Source organism: Hirundo rustica, chromosome 3 (assembly GCF_015227805.2).
Source record: "Hirundo rustica isolate bHirRus1 chromosome 3, bHirRus1.pri.v3, whole genome shotgun sequence".
Lineage (NCBI taxonomy): Eukaryota > Metazoa > Chordata > Aves > Passeriformes > Hirundinidae > Hirundo > Hirundo rustica.
The window spans coordinates 57,002,735-57,025,731 of record NC_053452.1 but is presented as its reverse complement, the minus strand read 5'-3'; the positions used below and the strand labels follow the sequence as shown (position 1 = coordinate 57,025,731).

Sequence of the window (22,997 nt, the reverse complement as noted above, 5' to 3'; positions counted from 1 at the left end):
AGACACTGGAACTGATTGTCCAGAGCCATTGCAAATGCATCCATGGAAATGTTGAAGGCCAGGCTGTATGGCCCTTGGGCAACTTGGTCTAGCAAAAGATGCCCCTGCCCTGGGCACAGTGGCTTGGAACCAGATCTTTAAGGTCCCTTCCAACCCAAACCAATCCACGATTCTGTAATTAGCTTTTATGTTATGTTTCTCTCCTACAGTGATGTATTTCTCAACATATTCATATCTTTTGTGGTTTAGCTTAATGTAATTTACTCCCAAACTTATTAGTCCAATATACTTCAATAAAGTATTGCTGGTATGCATTAGGTGTGAATCCTACCCAAATTCATGCTTGGAACAGTGCAGTGAGCAAATTTACAGTAGCAGCATTCATACATTGCTGTAAGACATCATTTAAAATCTATCAGATTGATGTCACAAGTTCGTGCATACAGTGGATGCCAAATACCTCTGACTAAGACGTTGAGTTATACTTCCAAGTAAATTCTCTAAACAATTGTGCTCTTAGATCCTAAGAAAGTAGAACTGTTGTAAGCTTAGCCAACCTTAAAAACTGTATTTGGCATATAAACACCAGAATCTTACATCTAGCCATTTGTCCACCATGGAGTTCATATCTGTTTTCAGCGCAGTGGAGTCGCAGTTATGCACTCTTTTCAGTTCTGCTAACAAATGTTTTCCTGTATTAGTGAAAGTATCCAGCTCTTTTTGTTTATCACTCAGATCATTCTTGGCAGCTTCATGCTGTGGACATAAATATTTGCTTGTTTAATGAAGCCTTAAAGAAAGAAAGGAAAATCCAGTTCTCCAGGTACCCATCCCTAACCCTGTGTTATGAATTTGTTAATTCTCATATCTAATATTTAACTACTCCACAAAATACAAAGTAACTGACATGGTTTTCTCATTAGCATAATCATATAGGATGATTGTTCTTATAAATAAAGTGCACAAGTGGCAGTAGCAAATTTTTAATTTCATCCACTTAGTAACCAGGTATTTTCTGGATTTAGGGAAATTTTTTTTTTTTTTTTTTTACCTTTCCATTCTTCATCATTGAATAATCACTTCAGAAGTTTTGGCAAGGTAAACACAGAGTGTTGCAAATAAAAATTGGGATTAAAAACCCCATCACTACTAGACATTCTAGAAAACAAAAGTACAGATGTGTTCTGAAAGGAACTGGACAAAAACTTCAGGGCTACTAAGTTTGCAACCCTAGGCATAGGGAAATCTATAAAACATTGTAATTGAAAAGGCAAGATGCTGAGAACGGATCACAGTAAAAATCTTATGGTTTTTTCTACAGCAAGTACTAGAGAGCAGTGCTAATAATAAGCTGCTAATCTGTATGCAGTATGGCCAAAATATTTATTTCACTCTAACTTCTTCAGGCCTGTATGTGGCCACTGCTGCAGAAGGGAATTCTCGTCAGCCCGAATCTCACAGGAATAATGTGGAAGTTACATGAAAATCTTTTTTAGACTGGTGAGCTCTGTTCTGGATATTTGTTCTTTTAAGATATCTGTTAGAAAGAGGCCATAAATGCACACAGTTTAGAGTAAGGTTTAAACAGATCTGACTGAAAGATTTTGAATCAAGAGCTCAATAGGCTTCCAAATTAAATTATCCTCCAAAGAAACAGAAAGACTTTAACTCAGTAAAATCTCAAGTTTATCTTGGCGGGCTGATGGACAGCTCAATTTAGCATTTTTGAAATACAATCCAGTGAAATTAATTCAGTTTAGGGATCCAAATATCTTATCTCTGCTCAATGGCTAGTAACAACATTATACACCATGGCAGAAGTCCTCTTAGGGAAAGAGACAAACATAAAAATTACAAACATCAGAAATGTGTGCAATTCATATTCTTTTGTGGCCTCTTATCTACTCCAAAATTTACCCAAGAAAAACATTGAAGTATGTTGACTAGAATTATCCTTTATACTATGAAAGGAATATACACTCAATACATTTTATATAAGGAGCTTTCCGCTGTTTTACACTTATGCTTTCCATGTATTAAGAATCTGCATTTCCATTAACAACAGATTAATAGATCGCGCCAAAATGCAAAAAAGGGCTATAGTCTTTCCTCATCATAATCAATACAATTTAAACTCTGAACGTTAGCATGACAAGAATTTGACAGTATATTCGAGGAGCTTTAAACACAGCTAAAGGGCGTCTCTAAAACAAAAAAGTTCATTTAATTGTATTCCTCAAAGGAAAATATATGTCATTACCTTTGCTAATGTTCGCCTGACATCTTCATGGTCCTTCCATATGGATGTGGTTACAGAAGCACTGCTAGCACTGTCTATGACTTTCATTACTGTTGACTTCAAGCTCTGGTATTCCCTCATCAGATCAATCAGAACACAGGACTGCTCCTTTCTGTAACATGAAAAAGCTGTGTTAGTACCACTTGCTGTCATGTTTCTGAAGGATAGAGAACATGACATAACGATTCGCCATGGGAAAACCAGGATGCCGTGCTACATATCAATTGGGAAGCCAAGGAAATATGAGTATTTTGGGTTTACGAATCATTGTTGATCCATCACAAAACAACTTACTGAAGGGACATGAATGCGAATTGCCATTTTATATACATCAGATACTAAAGCAACTGACTTCAGCAAAAGTCAAATGGAATTCAAGCTTCTCAATTCTTAAGTTTAGCATCTTTTTGCCTGAAAACCACATTATAATTATTGTGTCGCTCAGTTCATTCAAAAAAACAAAACTTGTTTCTTTAACATGGAGTGTTCTTTGGGTAAAAAGAAGCAGAAATAAAGACTGAATCAATGCATCCTAAGGTCTATCTATTTTGTCCTCCAATTGTCAGATGCATGCTTTTGGGACTAAAATGTTATATTCTACTTACTTCCCTTCTACTGAGAATAAATTAACCTTCTGCTAAAAACAAGTCTAATTTTTTCCACCCCCTCTCTAGGAAAGCCTCTTTGTGCTCAGGCAATGGACAGAGGGAAAAGACCTATTCAATCCATTCCTGGTGTTTAGACTGAAGAGAGAGAAGAAAAACTGTACGTTGGACATATGCAATGTTTATTTGTAAAACAGCGTTTTTCAATGGAAGGATTTTGGGAAACATGACATTGTCAAAAAAGAGGAGCAACTGTTTTAGGAGCTGTCTCTTTGAATGCTCCAAAGAGCTCTCCAAAATAAGCAGATTCAAGAGCACCTAAAATTGTGTCCGTATGAGAGAGAAAACGCTGCTAGTTTTTGTTAAAGATGATCATGAGGCAGTTAAGACAAAGAAAAGGGTATGATAAAACTCTCTCTAGTTTCTTTAGCCTCTTTCGTTATCAACTTTCATTGATAAAACTGATTATCTGATCACGTGTCATATACAAACATGGTAACTGATTACACACTAACAATTATTATAAACTTGTTCCCTTGGGCAGACATAAATACTTACATTTAAAAGGACTTCTGAATATAGAACTGTCAGAAACACATATCCAATAGGGAATGAAAATTTGTGCCAGCTAGAGTGATAGTGAAAATTCAGTGAAGAATTCTTATCTTTCAGAAAATAACATACAATATAGCATGTTTTTAATAGAATGTATATCTGCCATACTGTACTGAGGACCTAACTGTGGCTTTATTAATATAAGTACAACTGGTACAAATATTATTGTTAACAATGTGTTTTCATCTTCTACTAAGTATTTAACCTACAAGCCCTGTTTTTCACTGTAACTAATATAGCAAGAAGATACATGTAATAACTGTGTCTCTTTCTCCATCTTCTCTATTCTTAGCTTAAGCTAAAGATCTACTTACTTTTCATGTATAGCTTTCTTGGTATCCTTCCACAGAGATTCCAAGCGATTTATCTCTTTGTCACCCTCAGGAGCCAGTGTGATATCTTTTTGGGCTATTTGTTTTGCTTTGTCCATGAGCCACTGGAGTTCATGCTGGTGAGAATTCAATTCTTCATCTAACTGGTTAAAGATCCTCAACCTGCAAGTTTAAAGAGTGGTTTCAAATTTACTCATCTTCACATTTTTTTTTTTTTTTTTGGTAAGAAAGAGGAGAAAGAAAGAATGAAACAGATGTTCTTAGTGTTACTGTGCATAAAACTCCCTTTCTCTAATATTTCCTACAATACTACAATATAGGAATTTGGTTTTGTTTTTTTGTTTTTTTTTTTTTTTTTTTTTCCTGCTAGAACTGGGCTCAGAATGTGATTTTTCTGATACATATACTGCTATAAAATCATATAGATATATATGTGCCTCCCCCTCAAACAGTCACCTGGAAATATACTCACATATCTAGACTAATACTTTATTACAATAAGTGTTTTTAACTCCATCACCCCATGTACAATCTTCAGTTTTGCAAGGTAGGGATAGTTACGTTATATGGGATTTCTAATAGATGTTTGGATCTTAGATTCATTTGGACAAAGTACATTTTTGAGACATAGACTTTCATGACTGTTCTTTCAATATAAAAGATTAGCGGAACTTGCTTAGCATTTTGTAGATCCAAATAGTTCACTTACTTACATAATTATATTAATTAGATACCTATGCTTGGCAAGAAATAAAGTACCCAGGTAGAAAACACACACATGCCTCCACTGAATCATGAAAGGTCTTGAGATTGCAATCAAGTGTGAAAGCGTCAATGTTTTTACCTTTGCTGGAGGGCTTGTAGTGTAGTCTCCTTCAGGCCCTCCTTGTCAGCCTTTTCCTCAGTGTCTTCAATGCTCTTCAGTAGCTGTTCTTTCCGCTCCATGAAAGATCTTTGCAAGGCTCCAAGAGCTTCTGCCTCACTTTGTTTGGTTCCCAGCAGGTTGTGAACTGTCTCCAGTTCCACAACCAGGTTATCCACCATAGCCCTGCAGGAGGTCCTCTGTCCAGAAATGCTGTGTTTCAGGTGATATTGAGCCTTAGTAAGGGAACCATCCAAACTGACTGCATCAGATTCCAACTTGTTAAGATCCTTAATAACACCATTGAGTTCCTTCTCCAGTAATTCAGATTTAGCTTTATCCATATTTCCTGTTTTCTCCACTGTCTGCCTCAGCTGGTGCAGCACTCCTGCCGCAGCACTCTGGAGCTCCAGAAATACTCGCAATTGATCCAGGGCATCCTGTCTTTGGCTAGTTATTTGACTTGCCTCCTGGAAGATCTGAAAGCAATCTTCAGTCTTTCCCTGCAATGTCTGCTGGTCCTCTGGGCTGCTGAAAGAAACCAATTTCTCTACATGCTCCTTCAGCCTTTGTAACTCCTGTTTCTTACTTTCAACTTCCATTGAGTGGTTCTATGGGAAAGAAAGAAAATAGGGCCGAGTTTCTTCTTTAAATTGAGCTCAGGAAACATTTTAGTACCAAACTTATGAGTAAAACAAATACTAATGAGGGGTTTTCATTAGGAATAGTTCAGTGTTAAAATTTTGCTTTAAAACTGTCAAATAGCATGAGTCTGTATGTGACTGCAACATTATATTGGTTTTCAAACAAGTAAATGACTTGCTAGTTCTACATGAGTTCTTAGCCAAATGCACTGTACAATTTCTCCGTCTTTAATATTTACATCCAAAAGTTTACCTTATTGTGAGATGTAGCTAGTTGTTGATCAGCTGTGTTTATCTCTGAAGTGGCGTGTAGTTCAGCAAGAAATTGCTTAATCCAGTCTGAAAACCTGAGCAGGAGCTCATCAAACTGCCCATGCTCAGCAACAAGTGATTGAAGGAAGTTGATCCTATAGAATGTCAGATGTAAATATGAAAGCACTTGATGCAATTTAATCACTTCCCATAATCAAATCTACAGCTGACTGGTCAGCATTAAAATCAATGCCAGATGCAAGGAAAGTAGGAAATACTACTTTAGTTTGCCATATTGATTTTTTAATTCTGGGGAATAACGTAACATTTGAAAATACATTTGGATCATTCCCGTTTCCACTCTTTTATTTATATCATCTGTTTGAGGTGCCCCAATAAAACAAGGTAAGTTCTTCAAATTTTCTTTATGGGTGTAATCTCAGCAAAGACAATGTTATTGATGGAAGCTAAACTTTGATTTTCAGTCATAACAATTCTTGCCTATCATCTGAAACACTGAATTAAGGTAAGAGTCTCATGAATTTAGGCTGGGCGTGCGGCATTTCATGTTCAACTTCCACCAAAGTAAGCAAGAGCAAAGTCTGATCAGAGGAACAGAACTCAAAGGAAGAATGTGTCCAGAGGAGTACTCAGAAGAACTAAGTACCTAAGCACCAAGTCTAAACCTTGCCCTTAGAAAAGACTTTGTCATTTGCCTTCCCATTTCCCTTAGAAATTTCTCTATCTAATTTTCAACATGTAGAAGATTATATTGTAAACCAAATATATTGACAAAGCACCAAGAAGATTACAGCACTGATCAGGATCTATTATTTAAGCTACTTTACAAATAGTAAAATATGTATGTTTATCATGGAAAGAACTGAAATCTAAATATATGCTAACATACAGTTTGAAATAAAAGAGACAGTTTTTCTGAGCTTAACCAGAACCAGTAGCCTAACTGAGCATTTATAGTATTATGGCAATCCAGAATTTCAAGGTGAGTTTAAAAATACAACAGTGTGGCTTTGCACAAGATAAAGTATATAACTGAAACAATCAAGAACAGATTATTAGAGATTTCAAAATTTACTTGGGAAATTGTAACTGAGGAAATGCAACACTGTCTTCATGTCCTGCCCCACACTCCTTCAAACAGACTCTTCTCCCAAAAAACAGGGGTAGTGTATGGCAAAAAGACAGCATCATGAAAGTGTGGGATTCTCCCCTTCCTGGGAGTTCAGGGATTGGTATTGAGCTAAAACCTTTGTCTTCCTAATAGTAATACTGTTAAAAAATATGGTTTAAGATTGGGCTTCCTCAGCTGGATATTGGTTACTTCAACATGTAAAAATGCTCTGAAGCACAAACCTTTTATCAACAATTTGTGGTAAAGCTTTCCATCTTTCATCCAGGTCTTCAAATTTTTCTTTTACTGTTTTCACACACTGCTGTGAGGCGGTTGGAAATAGCGACTCATTTAACTGTATAAGGCTCTCATAGACTGAAGTATGGGACTCAATGTCTGCTCGCAAATCCTGGGATAACAATGGAATGAAAAACTTTTAGATTAAGCATGGAACCATATTTTGCAAATAACAGAAACTAATAAAAAAAAAACAGCTACAGATTTCCAGTACAGTACTTTGAGTCAGTGAACAGAGTCTAATCCTTGGAGGAAATGAGTCTAATTAGGACAAGCAGGCACACAACACCTCTCAGACAGCTAAATTCAGTAGGGATTCATCAAAGCTGGTATTTTTCTCTCCTTTAGGACGAAGTGTGACTTTTCCATACAGCTCGATTGTATGATGGCAGTGGCTAAAACTGACACCGGGTTTTGCAACAGATTTTGTGTGTAGCAAGAGAATAATCAGGAAAACGTTGCAAAATGGCCCAAACAAAGCAAAACATCAAAAAAAAACCCACCCAAAAAAACCAACAAAACCAAAAAATCCCCCAACCACCCCCCCAAAAAAACCAAAAATCCCCCCCAAAACCCCAACACAAACAAATAAAAAAACCCAATAACATGCAACCAAACAGCAAACTAATTCCCAAAAAAACCAACCAAACGAACAAAAAAACCCCACTCAACAACAGCAGGAAAAAATTCCAATCCCTCAATTAATTTTTGTTTTCTTCAGTAATATTTAAAACAGACAACTTGGATTATTTGGCTTCAAGGAAGGTATAAAAGATGTCACATTTTGCCTACTGCTTCATATCAATCTAAAAACAAATGGCAAAAATTCAGAGGGAAGGCATAATTTAGAATAGAATGAAAGACTTGTGTTTGAAAAAAAAAATCAGAAAGCAAACTTCCATTGTGATTTCAAAACCTTTGAGCATTTTTTCATCTGTGAACCTTTTCTGACATGCAAAAAAAAAAAAAAAAAAAAAGTATTGCCTAACAAAGGAATTTCTCAAGAGAAATAATCTTCTAACAAGCAGACCGATGTCCTTCCTTGACACATAATAGGATATACCAAGGCACCTTTTCTCTTTTTTCTTCAGTTGGCATATTATAGTCAAAAGTAACAGCAAAGTCACTGAGCAATTGCAAGCGATAATTTAATACCTCCCAGAAAATTTGCAAAGCCCAGAATCAAATGACTTGTCAGACTATAATCGAGCAATTATTTCCTTTAAAAGACACAGAAATACACCAGAAAATGCAGGAGGACAATATTTCTATTGAAACATACCTGCAGTGCCTGCAGTTCACCTTCCAGCTTAATTCTGTCAGTAGAAACATACTGCTCTGAAGGCCTGCCTGCAGCTTCGCACCCCTCCAACCAGGCCAGGAAGGCAGACAGCTCCTTCTCCTGCCTAGCAAAATCACAACCTAGAGTTACCAAGTCATCCTCTCAGTCTCACACACTGAGCCCAGGAAGGTCTCTGTGTCCTTCACAACAGATGTGAGAGTTTACTCACTTCTGCCATTGAGCCAGAAGATTCTCTAATAAGCTCTGTTTCTCCTTAGCACTTTCCAGAACTTTTTCATATTTCTGCTGTAATGCTGTGACCTCTTGAGTAGCTTTTTCTTTGCTTGCCACCTTTCGGACTCCGGCTGAGAGAGAGGCCAGAGGGTTGCTCAGTTTTTCCACAGTATGACAAAAGTCCTAGTGAACATGCAAAAGAAGCAAAAAACACATAGATGAACAACAGAGTTATGGTAACAATGGTAGGAAAAATTCTCAAGTTCTACTCATAAGTTTGAAGCAATGATCATAAAGTCACTTCATAGCTTAGATATTGCTCAAGTCCACCCTAGGTACACGTGTTCCCAGCATACCAATGAACTAGACTGTAGTGGCAAAAGACCTCCCTAGGAACAGTGCTAAAGGGAAAAACCTCTGCAACAAATGAGTCAGATCTCTCGAATGGGCATGCGACACAGCATCATCCACGTAGGACAAGCTCCAAATTCAGGAAAAAGCTTGAGATTCCTTCACATCTGTCTAAGATTTGCTCTAATTTATACAGAGCAAACTCAAAACCTCACTCCAACAAGTGAGGACTGCTAGACTTGCAGCCAATGTCACAACGTGGGAAAAGTAGGGAAGAGTTACTTGGAACTTCCATCAGCATTAGCTAAAGGTCTTTTTCATAGAAATGACATCTAACTTTAACTACATTTTCCAGTGTTGCTGTTTTGTAGAAATCTGGGAGACTTGTCATGTGAAGATGATTAAAATGCAGTACAGTGAGTTAGAAAAGCACCAAATGAAACAGATTTCCGATCACTCACAGAAAGTTCCAAGTCTGGAATAGTAACAAGTAACAATAGTAGTAGTACTAACAAGTAACAAGTTACAATAGTAACAAGTCTGCAATAGTAACAACAGTAGTAATTGTTATAGTTACAAGATATCATATATAGGAAGAAATGTGAATTATAGAGGAACAAGCTGCTGATAATTTTACATCAAGATATTTAATCATCATGATTCCCTAAAGAGAACAAGACCTTATAACAACATACTCTGGATATTCATAATGTTTAAAAGTAAATAAAACGGGTGATAAGTGCTGTCTGAAAAATTTCCCCTATTGCAAAATATTTTTCGTCAACTAGTATCAAGCTTTTTTGAAACCGACAGGTCAGGTTTCCCTTGAAAACATCTTTTGCAAGCAGTTATCAATCACTAAGTTCAGAAGATATTATATGTATTTCACTGCAAGAACAATATGACTAAAATTTCTTGTAAAATTTTCTTAGAAAGAAAGGCTATGATTATTGTTGGAAAAATGTACCAGAACTTAAACCCAAAAATACTAGTCCAAATTCCCTGAGATGAGATTATTAGTAGTTTGAATACCAATCCAATATTTCTTTTCCTTTTGTAATGGATTGAGCCAAATATCCAAATACCCATGGATTTGTAGCATCACAGATAAAAGTTTTTAAGTTGAAACTCTGTCCAGTCTCTTCATTGCCCAAGAAAAACTACTTACAAAGATATATTTTCTTTAATCACAGGGTTACCTATACCAAAATCCAAATTTCAAGAAAACCTTAGAGGAAAAATGTCTAACAGGCTTGTTCCTTATCTCCTGTTTTTTGTAATGATTTAGATGCATGAAGTTAAAACCGACAACCTGAAGGATTAAGTGGTACCTTTAGGCTTTCTTTCCCCTTAGACTAGGGACGAAGCTTTTCAATGCTGTCTGAAATGGTGATAAGAAATAGTTGAGGAAGTACTTAAGCCTTCCCTGAGGCTGCCCACCCAGACAGGCAGCCCTTGCCTCCTTCTGCCTGCGCCCTGAGCTGTGTGCCATCAGGCAGCCCCTGGTCTGGGGTCACTGGCATTTCTGTAAGGAGGTCAGCGTGGCACCGTGTCCCTGGACTCAGTGCCAGGCACAGCTGGCCACACGCTCACCATGCAATCCTGAAGGGCTGCGTACGTTGCTGCTGCCGAAGAGCACGATGTGAGGGGCACAGCTAGCTTAGCTTCAAATTCAGACACTGACTGCTGCACCTATAAAAAAAAGCAAAACAGAAGCTAAAACCAGCAGGAATTACCTAATGATTATTTAAATAACATCTTTTAAATGTTTGCTACTAAGGGAATTTTATATCTTAACCCTTTGTACGGCTGAGTGTCTTTTGAAGTTAAAAGATGCTAACAGCGCTCAAATCCTCCCAGCTGGAGCAATAATAATATTTAAATTATTTTATTTACAACCTTCTATCAACCAAACTTTGTAAGAAGTATGGATTCTTCTATTCAATAGTGCAGTATCCATGAGAATCACATACACTTTCAAGAAGACAACATAATTTTTTTCGTGTGTGTATTTTACTGCCTTCTGAAGTCATCTTTCAGGTAATTCAAATCACAAATTTAGGACTTGCAATTACCTTACAAATCCACTTATTTATTTTAGTCCATCCTGTTCTAATATGCATTTTATAGTCAATTTTAGGAAAAAAAAATCTATAAATTTCTGCAAAAAATCCATTAGATTTTTCATAGTCTACCTGTTTAAGACTTTCTTCATATTTCTGCTGTGCTGATGCATTCCCTGTGATTGTTCCTTCAAGTCTCTGTGCATGATCTCTTAGTTCTTCCCAATACCTTTTGACCTGAGTCAGTTTGGCTTTAATATGTGCACATTCTCCAGAGGTAACAAACTGGGAAAAAGACTTGGCTTCCTCTTCTAGATTTGAGATTGCAGTTATTTTAGCATCTATCTCTTTTTTAATAACCTAAAATGTAAAGCAGCAGTAAAAAGATTCAAAATAAGTTTTTAATTATTAGAACAATATTTTCTAATTCTTTTTTTTTCTCTGTGCGACAAATGTCTTTCATCAAAAAATTACGTGAGACAAGAGTTCATTGACCACTTGAAATAACTAGTTATTCCAAAGTCTACTGAAGTCTTTAATAGGACTTGTAAATACCCTTCTTCTTTTTTAAACTATCCCTGGGCAAAAGGTTTAAAATACAGACTGCCCTAGAACCAGTCTGTATGAAAAACAATTAGAATTGGCTGAGGTGCATATTTTCAAGCAAACATGATGGTTCATATTTTAGCATCTCTTCTGTCACAGGAAACTAGTACACAATTCTTGTTAAGATTAAAAATAAACAGAAGATAGAAAAACATGACTGTGTCACTGAAAAAGTATTGTCAAGGAGCTGAACCCTAACAGTTGGTTAATCATGTTTAATAGGTTTTCAAGCACTTACCAAATAAAACATGCCATGATTAGAAAACAGTAGACATTGTTTTAATTTTCTAATTTAAAACACTATGGTATAATAAAGGATAAATTTAATTAGATCATAAGTTAGGGCAAGTGTGCCCTTAGGAAGAAGATTAAATAAAGAACCACATAACAGTATAAATAGGAATCCATGAAACAAGAGTGATAATGGGTTTTGGCAATTTTTTTGTCTGTCCTGTACCTCAATTAGTGAATGCATAAAGAGAAACTTGCACCGCCTTTACATTTCAGCAGCTGCAGGACAGCAACTGTCATCTATTATTTTGTACTTATTAAAAATCAGAGGCAAATCCAGCAGATACAGCATCCAAAAAAGAAACTTATATTGTTTCACATTCAGTGGCTATTTATTTAGTTGGCACCAATGGGCTCAGAAGTAAGCTTTTTTCCACAACAGGTTGTTTCGTTTTTATTTAATTACTGCTGATGTATCATGTTAATGGATTTCTCAAAAGCAATGGAAAACACCCATCTGGAGAGATTTGAAAGATCCAAGTGAGTTCTTTGAAATTAAAATAGGCAATAGCATTCTCAGCTAAAAAACCTTTTATGTATGTATGTACATAAAAGCAACCAAAAACTTTCTTGAAAATGCACTCTCAAAGCATAATTAGTGCCCAACTTCTAATATAATTGTGATAAAAATATGGTCTCTTTCTTATAAAGCCATTACAAAGCTCAGGAGTGGCTTGCTGCAACATTCAGTCAAAAATTAGCAGGGTGACTGTCAGAAAAAAAAATGTGGTGCTGTAAGAATTTATAGTTTCTCTTTACGCAATAGATTCTGAATTAATTTGGATTATAAAATATCTTTTTTTTTTTGCATGAGAACATGTTGCTGAGGAAAAATACTGGATTTGCAGCCCTGAAGCTGAAATTATCTAACAATGCAGCAGATACAAATGAGGCAGTGCTTTCTCACTCCTACGCTATTCTGTTAAATTCACTCGGTTACATAAAAGAAGGTGGATAATTGAGGCTTTCAAACTTGCACTGAGTCTGCCACCAATGGTAACTACTTGTGATAACTGTCATTTTGTTCCACCAGGAATTTCAGAGAAATGTGTAGGTGAAAATCTGGCTCTGTTGAAGTCACTGGGGCTTTGCAATCAGCGTCCTCAAAAGTAGAATATTACCACTACCATGTAGGATAATTACATTCAGCTGACCCCAGGCTTTTCATCTGGCCAGCCAAAAGTGTCAAGGAACACACTATTTTTTATTATTTGCCCTGTGTTGAAATGTTCCTTACTAATGTGGTGTAGTAGAAATTATGTACTAAGTATGCTGATTAGTGTTTTGACACAGAGTAGCTCACCAGGAAACTTAGAACAAAACAAAACGAATTCTTCAAAATCAGGCACAGAGCAATGCTGCTGAAGCACATCTCCGGCTATGTCCATGCATTGCAGGTGAGATGACTCCTTTCACATTTCACAGCTCATAAAGCTCATTAGTTCACCTGAGGTACAACGACATACCCAATGCCTTATGTGGAGGATTTTCTGTTTTATGTCTGTTCACTCAGGTGTTCATAAACATCATCTGCTGACCATGGTGTTTAAATATATAAGAATTACAATGGAATTTTCAGAAACTTTCAATGCAGTGTAAAAATCATTGCTTATCTGCATCTAAAGTAAGGAACAACCTTTCTGGGAACTTGGTTGGAATAGGCTAGTAGGGCTTAAGAAGGCTCCATTTAGACAAGAACCGACATAATGTAATGCAATATTAGCATAATTTGATGCACTTATTTTCTGTCTTAAACACTGGAATTCTGTCCACTAATTACTGAACAATATGATACATGCCAGTGGAATAAGTGCACACATATTTCATAAGGAAACTGGTTTTGAATTGCTGTGTTGATGAAGCAAGGATTCAAGCATTGTTTTGTTCCTCAATGATGAGTCAAGAGATTTTATTTATTTAGTCTTTATAAAGTTGTGAACAAATTAAGAACAGAAAAATCTGTTGATAAACTGTTTCTGTCACAGGAAACAAGTGCCTAATAGGTTCCTTTGGATATAGTGTCAAGCTGGTCTGCAAGCAGCTGCACACCTGTGCACTTCCTGAAGAAGTAGGTCACAGAAAAAATAAAATGGCAGTGTGCACTGCCTATTGAAAAACCCTTAGAAACACGCCATTCCAGAGAAGGTACATTTTCATTTGTGTAAGGATACAAAGTCAGCCCTTGAAATGTGATGTTTGGAGACAATATGCACCTCAGTCAGCAATTTGAAACTAAACCACTGTGTAACTACAGGAATGTACACAGAACTGAAGACAATGCAAATACAATCACAGTAAATGTTATGTAGGTTTTCAAGCTACCGAGAGCAATAATTTCTTTATTAATTCAGCATAAAAGATACATAAATCAAGTTATAACTTTAGCTTGCAAGATTAAAATCAAGGACTATAGCCACTAGCATTGTACGTGTTAAAAAAACCCCTTCAACCTGTATTTATGTAGCTATTTTGTTGAGATTACTCAAAAAATAAGGAGAGTATAAATAATGTTTTTAACCATACACACAAAGACTTCATATATGTAAACTAAACACTAAAAGAAAAGGCAGCCTGTAAGAATTTTCCTTTAGTTTATATAACACCGTACTGTTTTTATGTACAAAATGTGCCATCATTTCATCATGGTACTTTTGAAGCATGTAAAATGCCTCTTTTCTCATTTGGCCTCTAGCAAAATAACAGCTAAATGGGCTCTTAATACTAAACATAATAAGAACTAATCACCTTGATTTGGCTGATCTGTATGTCCAAAGGGGATGATGATGTTTCCAAAGTTTCCAATTCTTTTTCTTGTTCAGCTATCCACATGGACAGAGCTTCAAAATTATTGCCAAAATGATCCCACTTGTTTCTCACCATTTCCATGCTTTTAATACTAAAATTAACCAAATCAATTAGAGAGAATAAACAGTTTAATATAATGAAGCTGCCCATATTCTTGCCAAAATAAAAATGGAACTTATTCAATCTACAGGAGGGTCTTTTAAAAAAGTTCTCATTTTAGAGGATCGAGTTGTGTATCTAAATTCAAATATGCTTCTCTCTTAGAGCATATACCAAGAGTCCAACAAATGCATTAGAGATAGAGGGGACATTGAGAGGTGAAAGAAAGTACAGCTTTATTAATCAGCTGTACAAGAATCTCATCATAGCGGGAAGAGAAAGGAAAAGAAACAACAGGATGAAATTTCTATGAAATAATAGGGAATCCTGATTACATCAGAAATCTGAGTACACAAATGTTCATAATTTAGTCCCTAGACTGGAATGATTAAAACCAGTGAAATGTGGACATACACACAGTCACCAATGCTCGACTGCTTTATTGATCTTGCTTTTTTATAACAGCAATCTCCCCCTCTTATAGGAAGTTCATGTTTGCTGTGGCAATGATTTCATATCAAGCCAAAGAATCAACAACAAAAATTACTTAACTCCCTCAGAGTTAGTAGTTTTACATTATAGGTATGTTAAACAGAGACAGATTATGATTGATTTTTCTATGTCTAGGACTGCAAAAAAAACACCTTTGTTTTGTCACAAGTAAAATAGTCATTATGCAAAGCCTAACAGCATTAACTTCCAGCAAGTTTCTGCTCTTTCAAGTAATTGAAACCAGTGCAATGTAGGCCCTACACACAGCTTGCAAAATGCACATTTTCTATTTCACTGAAAATATTAAAGCTTCATCATAAAAGTTTGAATATTACAAAATTTCAAAATACATTTTCCTTCTAAATATAGCCTAAAAACCATTCCATGGTAAAAAGTTTTTAGTTTTTTTCCCTCCTCATTAAAGCTAGAGGAAGCTTTAAGAAAAGATGTAGCCTAAAAATGTAAATGTTGGCCTTTTATTTTTTCTTACTTATTTTCAAAATTAAAAAAAAAAAAAAAAAAAGAAATAGGAATGTCAACAGCCATTTACTGATAAGAGCGTAAGCAAATTCAAGATATTTGTAGGAAAACAATGTGCAAAAATATTTCACTCAAGTTCAGCTGATGAAAATACAGCTGGAAATCAAAATCCAGGGACCAAATCAGAGGCACAACTGCTGTTGCATGCCTTTGTTGGAGCTTCTTTAAGAAAGCCACAGACTGTAAAGAATATAATCCCAAACACACTGCAGAGCTTTGCATGATCTCCTTGGAAAACAGATGGGCTAAGCTGTTACAGCAGCTGACTGGAGAGCTGCTCAAACTTTTCTCTCTTTTTCCTGTTCACTGGCAGCCTGTGTAACTTATGAGTTTGGAGTAACTTCACTTTAAATTACTTGGCCAAGATTTTTATTGATGATGCAAGTTAAAATGTAACTCTTACACACTTACTATAAGTTCTGTAGATACCCTATAGATAGTTGTATTTTCACCTTTTACAGAAGGTATTTAGCTTTTGATTATCTGTCACACTACCACAGACATTGTGCATAATCCATACATTCAACTAAAACCTCTTTCATATCTATATTGAAAGGGTAGGTCAATGATGACATTCATTTAAAAATAGATTACTTTATTTAAAAAGCAAATATTCATTGCTGGAAGGGTAAATTTCTTAGATTGAGACATCACACTAGTTTTCTCTTAAATAGTGGAGAAAATTATGTGCAAAGTATTTAGTAAGAGATGGCAGAATTTAACTGCAAATCACTCTAGTACTTCATGTTGGAGAAAGGGTATAAATTACAGCATTAAAAGGTCAGACCCCCATTTGCTGCACAGGCTAGTTATTCCACTTTATAGCTGTTATTTCACATCACGAAGAAAATGGCACTAAATCAAAATCAGATTAGCATGACAGTGCTAATGAGGAAAAAAACCCAATTATTTGGGCACTGCAGTCTGCTCATATCCTGTTTGAGGTGCTGGTACCTGCTTAATCTTACACAGCATATTATTCTAGAGAATAATTCCAGTAAGACAAAATACAAATGGCACAGGTATCTATGACTTGTCTGTCAGATTTAGTGTATGCAAAAATAATGATTTCGTACACACATACTAATCTATCTGTATAGGGATAAAATGAGAACAGCAACATTCTGAATTTAAGTAACAAGTTCAATAATTGAATTACACACTTGAGAGAAGGGAAGAATTTTTTTACAAATACAAAAAGCTACAAATATTTATCACGCTTTCCTTGGAGTTTAAACTTTCCATTTTTAACAAAATCTGGAAAATTATGCCTTTGTGTTTTTTGGCAGCAGAAGCAGCTTTTGATATTGCCCATGAAATACAATCTGGGCATTCAGCTAAGACGAAGGCACTTCTTGACACTCCTATAGAGAAAGTGGAATACTGAAAAACGAGGCAAATGTGGTAAATGTGCTGCTCTAATACTCTTAACTGAGATTTTTCTTTCCAAAAGAGTCCAGTACCTCAAAAATGAGCTCAACAATCCTGTCTTCACAAGACTGGAGCTTAAAGATAAGTGTCACATTAAATCTAACTAACCTTTATGAACTACATATAATTTAATGAAAATAATTTCTTTGTTTGCACACACTCTTTTGACATTTTTGGTACCATAACTTGGTGACTATGCCAGAGCAAGCAGTAAATGACAGAGCTGATGAGACAACACAAAATGCTGACAAGGTAGTCTAGAAATCTGGTACAATCTTATAGTGAAGAATAAATATTAGGACTTGTTAAGAACATACTCTTCTTCAAGAGTAACTTCCACTTTTTTCACTTGTTCTTGGATTGATTTTGCCTGATGCTGAAGAGACTGTTTGTTCTTTGCACCAAGCTGTATCTCAGAAGAATTCTTCACCAAATTCTCAGCCTGTACTGCCATTGCTTCAGTTTGTTTAGAAAGTTCCTGTAAGGATGCAAGACGTATTAATACAACTGTAGATTTTCATATATTTACACAGGAAGTATTTTCCCTCAATGTTTACAGTTGGAAAAAAGTACCCAAGTACAAGTATATTCTGAATGTGTAAATACATAAAAACAATCTTTGAAGAAAGTTAATTTCATGTTGGATTTAAGAAAAGTCCATTTGAGCAAACTAGATTGAATTACATTTATCAAGGGACACTGTATGTGCAAAAGTTTTTAACTCAAAAAAATCAAAATCTCTTTGAGAGAACTTCAAGAAATTTATTTCTGCATTGCAGAAGATAATATACATCTTTACTTAATTTTTAAATCCCACCATTTACCAAGTTGAGTTTGCAGTACCTCATATTTTGTATTTTCAGTTGGTTTAACAATTATTCTTTGCCACAAACATTAACCCCACACACTAGAAGAATTGATGCTGAGCATAATCAAGGGAGGTATAATTTATTATTGGCTTCATCAAATGTTAACAGCAATGTGTAAACCATGGTACTTAGGAAAAACAAGCACTACTATTACTTCTGTAGTAGTAAATAGAATGGGGTGGGATAATTCCGTGTTACTACGGGCAAATGGCATGTTATGGCTTTTGTCCATAGGGTAGATGTCTCTCCTTTTTCTTCTCAGGGCTACGAGAGCTATTTGTCACATTCCACACAACTTTGCCAAAGTGCACCCTAATAATGTTAACATGCAAGTGCTCAACACTGGATTATCGGCATAGATGGTGACTGAGGGTAAAATGGGAAGTCCTCGAAATAATACTAACTTTCATACATATGCTTCAGATGCAGACTTTGAGAAAGCCTTCATGGTTTGTGGGGTTTATTTGGTTTTTTTTTTTTTTTCACAAAATGACTTTTTACCTCTCAAACTTTTATGCAATCTCTCAGCTGTATATGCAATTTGCATTGGCATTAATGGGAAACCACACAAAGATTGAAGGCAATACACTCAGCCCACGTTGACAGACAGGGCAGAAAGGTACCTCAGTTCCTGAATTTCACACAGTCAGTACCTTTGTCTGATCCAGTTCTGAGGAGAGGCTCTCTAAACTGCTAAAGTTTAGGATACGTTCAAGAACAGAGCTTGCTTGATTGAGGTATTTTACTACTGTTTCTTTGTCTTTTTCAAACTGCTCCCATTTATTTATTGTGACCTAAAAAACAGACAAACAAAACCAAAAAAGGAACACAAGGAAATCAAAGGGGAGAAAATGAGATTTTCTTTGCACATTACTGAAAAGGGATAAAAGGGAAAGTCTTGACATAAAATAAAGAATTTTTCCTGAGAAGCCGTGAACTCAACAGTGAGTAGATGAAACTCTTCTAAGCCAATTAAAACTTTTTCCTTGAAAGTTTGCTGATTCATATTACGCTGTGCTAAAAAAGTCCTGTTCTCTAAGTTGCCAGCAATATTTAAATCTTATATTTGAATGTCCTGTAAGAAATCTAAAGTAATCCATGCAGAGACTTAATGTGACAAGTAGTCAAAAATATCAAAAGGATTTTCAAGTTCTTTAATGAAATAAATTACAGTAAAATGGTAGAAGAAAATCCTTACTCATAGGAAAATCACTCATAAGGACCTACTTGCTCTTCTCTGATAATGTAGAATTTTGATTAACCTAAAGCATTTAATTACCAGTCACAAGAACTATGACACCTTAAACAATTATTTTCTTGATTCTGAAGCACAGATTAAGACTTAACGTGTGAATTTTCAGAGAAAAAATGTGTTTCAATAATAAGTACTTATATTAAGACTCTTTGAGGTTTATTGATTGTGTTTCTCATCTTGTGTTTTCTCATGGGAAATAAATTTGATGGCTTTAAGCATTTGCATGGAATAGTGGCCATTTGGATTAACATTCTGCTTAGAAACATGTAAAGAGTAAATCACATAGGGATGCAAGAAGCTATAATTCTAATCCCAGTTCAGTCCACGGTTAGTTATACAAACTGAAGAAATCCATTTGATTTCCCTGTGACTTTCTCCTTCTTTAAATTTACGATCACAGCATGTATTTCACACAGTAGTTGTGAGGATTATATCAGCACATCAGGTGTTATTAACCTAATATCCAGCCTAAGGACACTCAACTGAAGAGTAGCGTCATCTTTAGTAACCAGAAAAGAGATATCTAAAAATAAATTCATAGATAAATTATTTAAAACTGTTAACTATTATGACTGAACAATTGGAACTTTTAAACACTTCCAGACAGAATGCCATTTCTTTATTATTTAAGAGGCATACAGCTTCAAGAAGTTTTCATAGAGGTTCTGATCATGAAAACCCCAAGGACCAAGAGTCAGAGGTGAGAAAATGAGCTCAGTTTTCAGATATTAAAAAATTTTGGGTTTTACTAAGTTTATAAAGAGAGGAAGAAATAAGCATGGGGTCTTGTTTCCATGAGCAAAAGACCCACCTGCAGTTGCTCTTCCCGTTTCTCCATAGTCTGCTGCATGTTCTCCAATGTTCCCTCTAATTTGTGTAAATCCTCTCGAACTGTGCTGGGCAGTCCACCTTCAATCTGCAACCGCTTGGCTTGGGAAATCTGCTTTTGCACATCTTGCCTTTTTGCACGGAGTCTCCTTGTCCTTTGCTAAAAGCATTCATCCAACAGGAATGATCAGACTCTTTAGCCCCTTTAGGAAACTGGCACGATGCAGCCCCTTTCTGTTTTTGCCGGGGTATGCAGTGAGATTAACACACAAAGGGATAAACTGGGGCAAATATTCTTGGGAGTCTCACATTCATCAAGCATATGCCCTAGCTTGCAAAATGTCAAATGCTGCCTCTTGTGGCATATGCATATGAGAAAAAGAGTGAAAATGTGGCCATTTATCCAAAGCATATTTGAGAATGCAGAAGCCGCAGCAGTTGAGCAACAGCAGCTGGAGTCACAGGTGCATGTATTCCTCGCGACTGAATCCAGGTCTGCTCTGCAGTCCTGAGGCAAAGGTTGGAGCCTCAGATTGAACAAAGCAATCCATCAGCCTTATTAGAGAGCAGCAGGATGTGGTTAAATTGTCTGTCCTGGAGGTGCTTTTGATTTGTAGCAGTATCAGAAACTCCTAAGAATACATCCTCTCTCCTTTATAACATGCCTGACCGTGCCAGCCTCGCTAGGTAAATTCACAACTAGCTCAATTCTACTCTGGGTGCCTTCAAGCCTGTGCCAAAATCTGTTTTTGCCTCCATACCACGAAAAAAAAAAGAACTTGAGAAGCTCATGGTTTCTACTATCTCTCCTAAAATGGATAAGGAATGTAGAGTATTTAAAGAATGAGTACAAACCTTAACACATACAATAGCGCTTATAATCACCAGAGTTTAGGTAAGACACAGGTAAGATTTAATAGTGATTGGTCAGACAGGATGCTGTCTGACTCCACAGAAATAGATGTTAATCGAAAAAACTTAAATAATGACCAAACACTGTCAGTAATTTTTTTCCTATTCTCTTTAGCTCAAAAAGTTATTTTTGCATATTTGGCCTTGACTCTTGCTGTATGCATGACTCTTGGATCATGATGTATGATTTCATTCTTCATGATTCTTGCTGTATGCAAGCCATACCATTCATTATTACTACAGCCTGTAGATGTTTTGATTCATTATCAGTGCATAAAAAACCTCCTCTTCCACTCCTACGTAATGGAAGCCTACCTCCATGTCACAAAAATAGCTATCCAGAGAAGGAAATAAGGCTAGAGGGTCATCTTGCCTCCAATATTTAGGGTTGGGGCCACATCAAACTAGATGCTAAATCAAACCACTGCTAAATTAGAGAAATTTCCAAAGCTAGAATTGTGCCCAATTTTACCATGATTGAATCTGAAACTCAAGCTATTAAAAGGTAAAAAGGGAGAGTCTACATATTTGTAGTGTACACTCACCCAAAATTTAAAGTGAATGAAGCTTGTTTTTCAGCGTATTGTGTCCCAAAAAACCACGTACAAAATAAAAGTTCACAATTAACATTCAAAAGATATTGAAAATATTTTTCATTAAAAGAAATCAATTCCAGGCCATATAGGACTATTACCTTTGTAACTCTTTCAGATTTAAATATAAAGACTTAAATTAATGGACATAAAATTTTGAAATTACACGAATTAGTATTTTTAAAAAAATTGGATATGGACATGAGTAATTGCCCTACCTGATGATGAAGCAGTAGTTGCTGAGCTTGTAATAAACTTTCTGTATCTAGGATCTTTTCAGCCTCTGCTTGGACTTCTTTAGAGTTGCTGATTAACTCTTCAATTGCACTTTTGACTTCTTCTTTGTACTGGACACAGTCTCCAACAGCACCTAAGGTATTTTCAATCTAACACCACAGATAACTTTAAGTATCTCATGTTGAAAGACACATCTATCTTTAAGGGTACATTTATATCTGGAATACCTTTACAAAACCACAGTATTTTTTAATATTTAAACCATTTTGTCTCCAGCATTTTTGATACCTTCAACTTTAAATTGAAAAACTGTCTTTAGACTTAAAATATGACTGGGGAGACCTTTGCCTTGTAGTGGTTGTCATTTAGATGATGCTTTTAGATTCAGAGCAAGTATAGATTTAACCTCTTATTTTCTTATATTCCTTATATTTCTTATATTTCTTACATTACCCTCATTGCTACTCTCATTAACTTACTTTTAGTTCTGATTTTTAGAGGGAACAAAAACCAAGTGATTTAACTCCAAAAATAACCCTCCCCCCCAAAAAAAACCTAAAATAGAAAAAAAAGGAAAAAAAAAAAAAAAAAGAAGACAGTATCATAAGCAGTCAGGTAGAAATATTATTTCTTGCCCTAACTTTCCAAAGAGTTTTCACACCACAGAAGTTTAGAGAACTTCCAATAAATACATAGAAATTTTATACATTTGAAACCTCTATAAGGCCTCCTCAAGAACTGACATTAACAACAAAATTTGAAGTCTGAACTCTTTCTCTCCCATGATCTTTCTTTTGCTTTTAAGTGTGTCTATCCTACCTTTTAAGTGCAAGATGCTCTATGTTTCACCTGATTTTTCTTTTATCTGTATAACTGTGAAGCAGTAAGTTCCCTGAGAGCCGACAGAACTCAAGGGTTCTGTGTTTCTGAGAGGTTCTGCTTTTTATGAGTTAGAAATTTCCCATGATTTCTGCAGTTACAATATCTCATTTTCATTCAGGCTGTAGAGAACTGCTGCTTTTTCTTGAAAATTCAGGATGTGATACACATCCAGAATTACTATAAACAACC

The 22,997-nt window shown here is 35.8% G+C and overlaps 1 protein-coding gene across 19 annotated transcripts in view; it reads right to left on the bottom strand.

The window, feature by feature from the left end:
• Positions 1-22,997, bottom strand: part of SYNE1 (spectrin repeat containing nuclear envelope protein 1) — a 301,821-nt gene that overhangs the window by 165,586 nt on the left and 113,238 nt on the right. For all 19 annotated transcript variants that reach the window (XM_058419844.1, XM_058419842.1, XM_058419859.1 and 16 more), the window contains 15 exons: positions 21,908-22,075; positions 20,168-20,344; positions 18,755-18,895; positions 17,550-17,710; positions 14,611-14,761; positions 11,101-11,328; positions 10,499-10,597; positions 8,550-8,737; positions 8,321-8,444; positions 6,984-7,150; positions 5,611-5,764; positions 4,696-5,324; positions 3,834-4,013; positions 2,261-2,411; positions 598-756 (listed from right to left, as the gene is read on the bottom strand). In XM_058419844.1, coding sequence (XP_058275827.1) covers positions 598-756; positions 2,261-2,411; positions 3,834-4,013; positions 4,696-5,324; positions 5,611-5,764; positions 6,984-7,150; positions 8,321-8,444; positions 8,550-8,737; positions 10,499-10,597; positions 11,101-11,328; positions 14,611-14,761; positions 17,550-17,710; positions 18,755-18,895; positions 20,168-20,344; positions 21,908-22,075 — 2,877 coding nt within the window. The remainder of the gene's footprint in view (positions 1-597; positions 757-2,260; positions 2,412-3,833; positions 4,014-4,695; positions 5,325-5,610; positions 5,765-6,983; positions 7,151-8,320; positions 8,445-8,549; positions 8,738-10,498; positions 10,598-11,100; positions 11,329-14,610; positions 14,762-17,549; positions 17,711-18,754; positions 18,896-20,167; positions 20,345-21,907; positions 22,076-22,997) is intronic.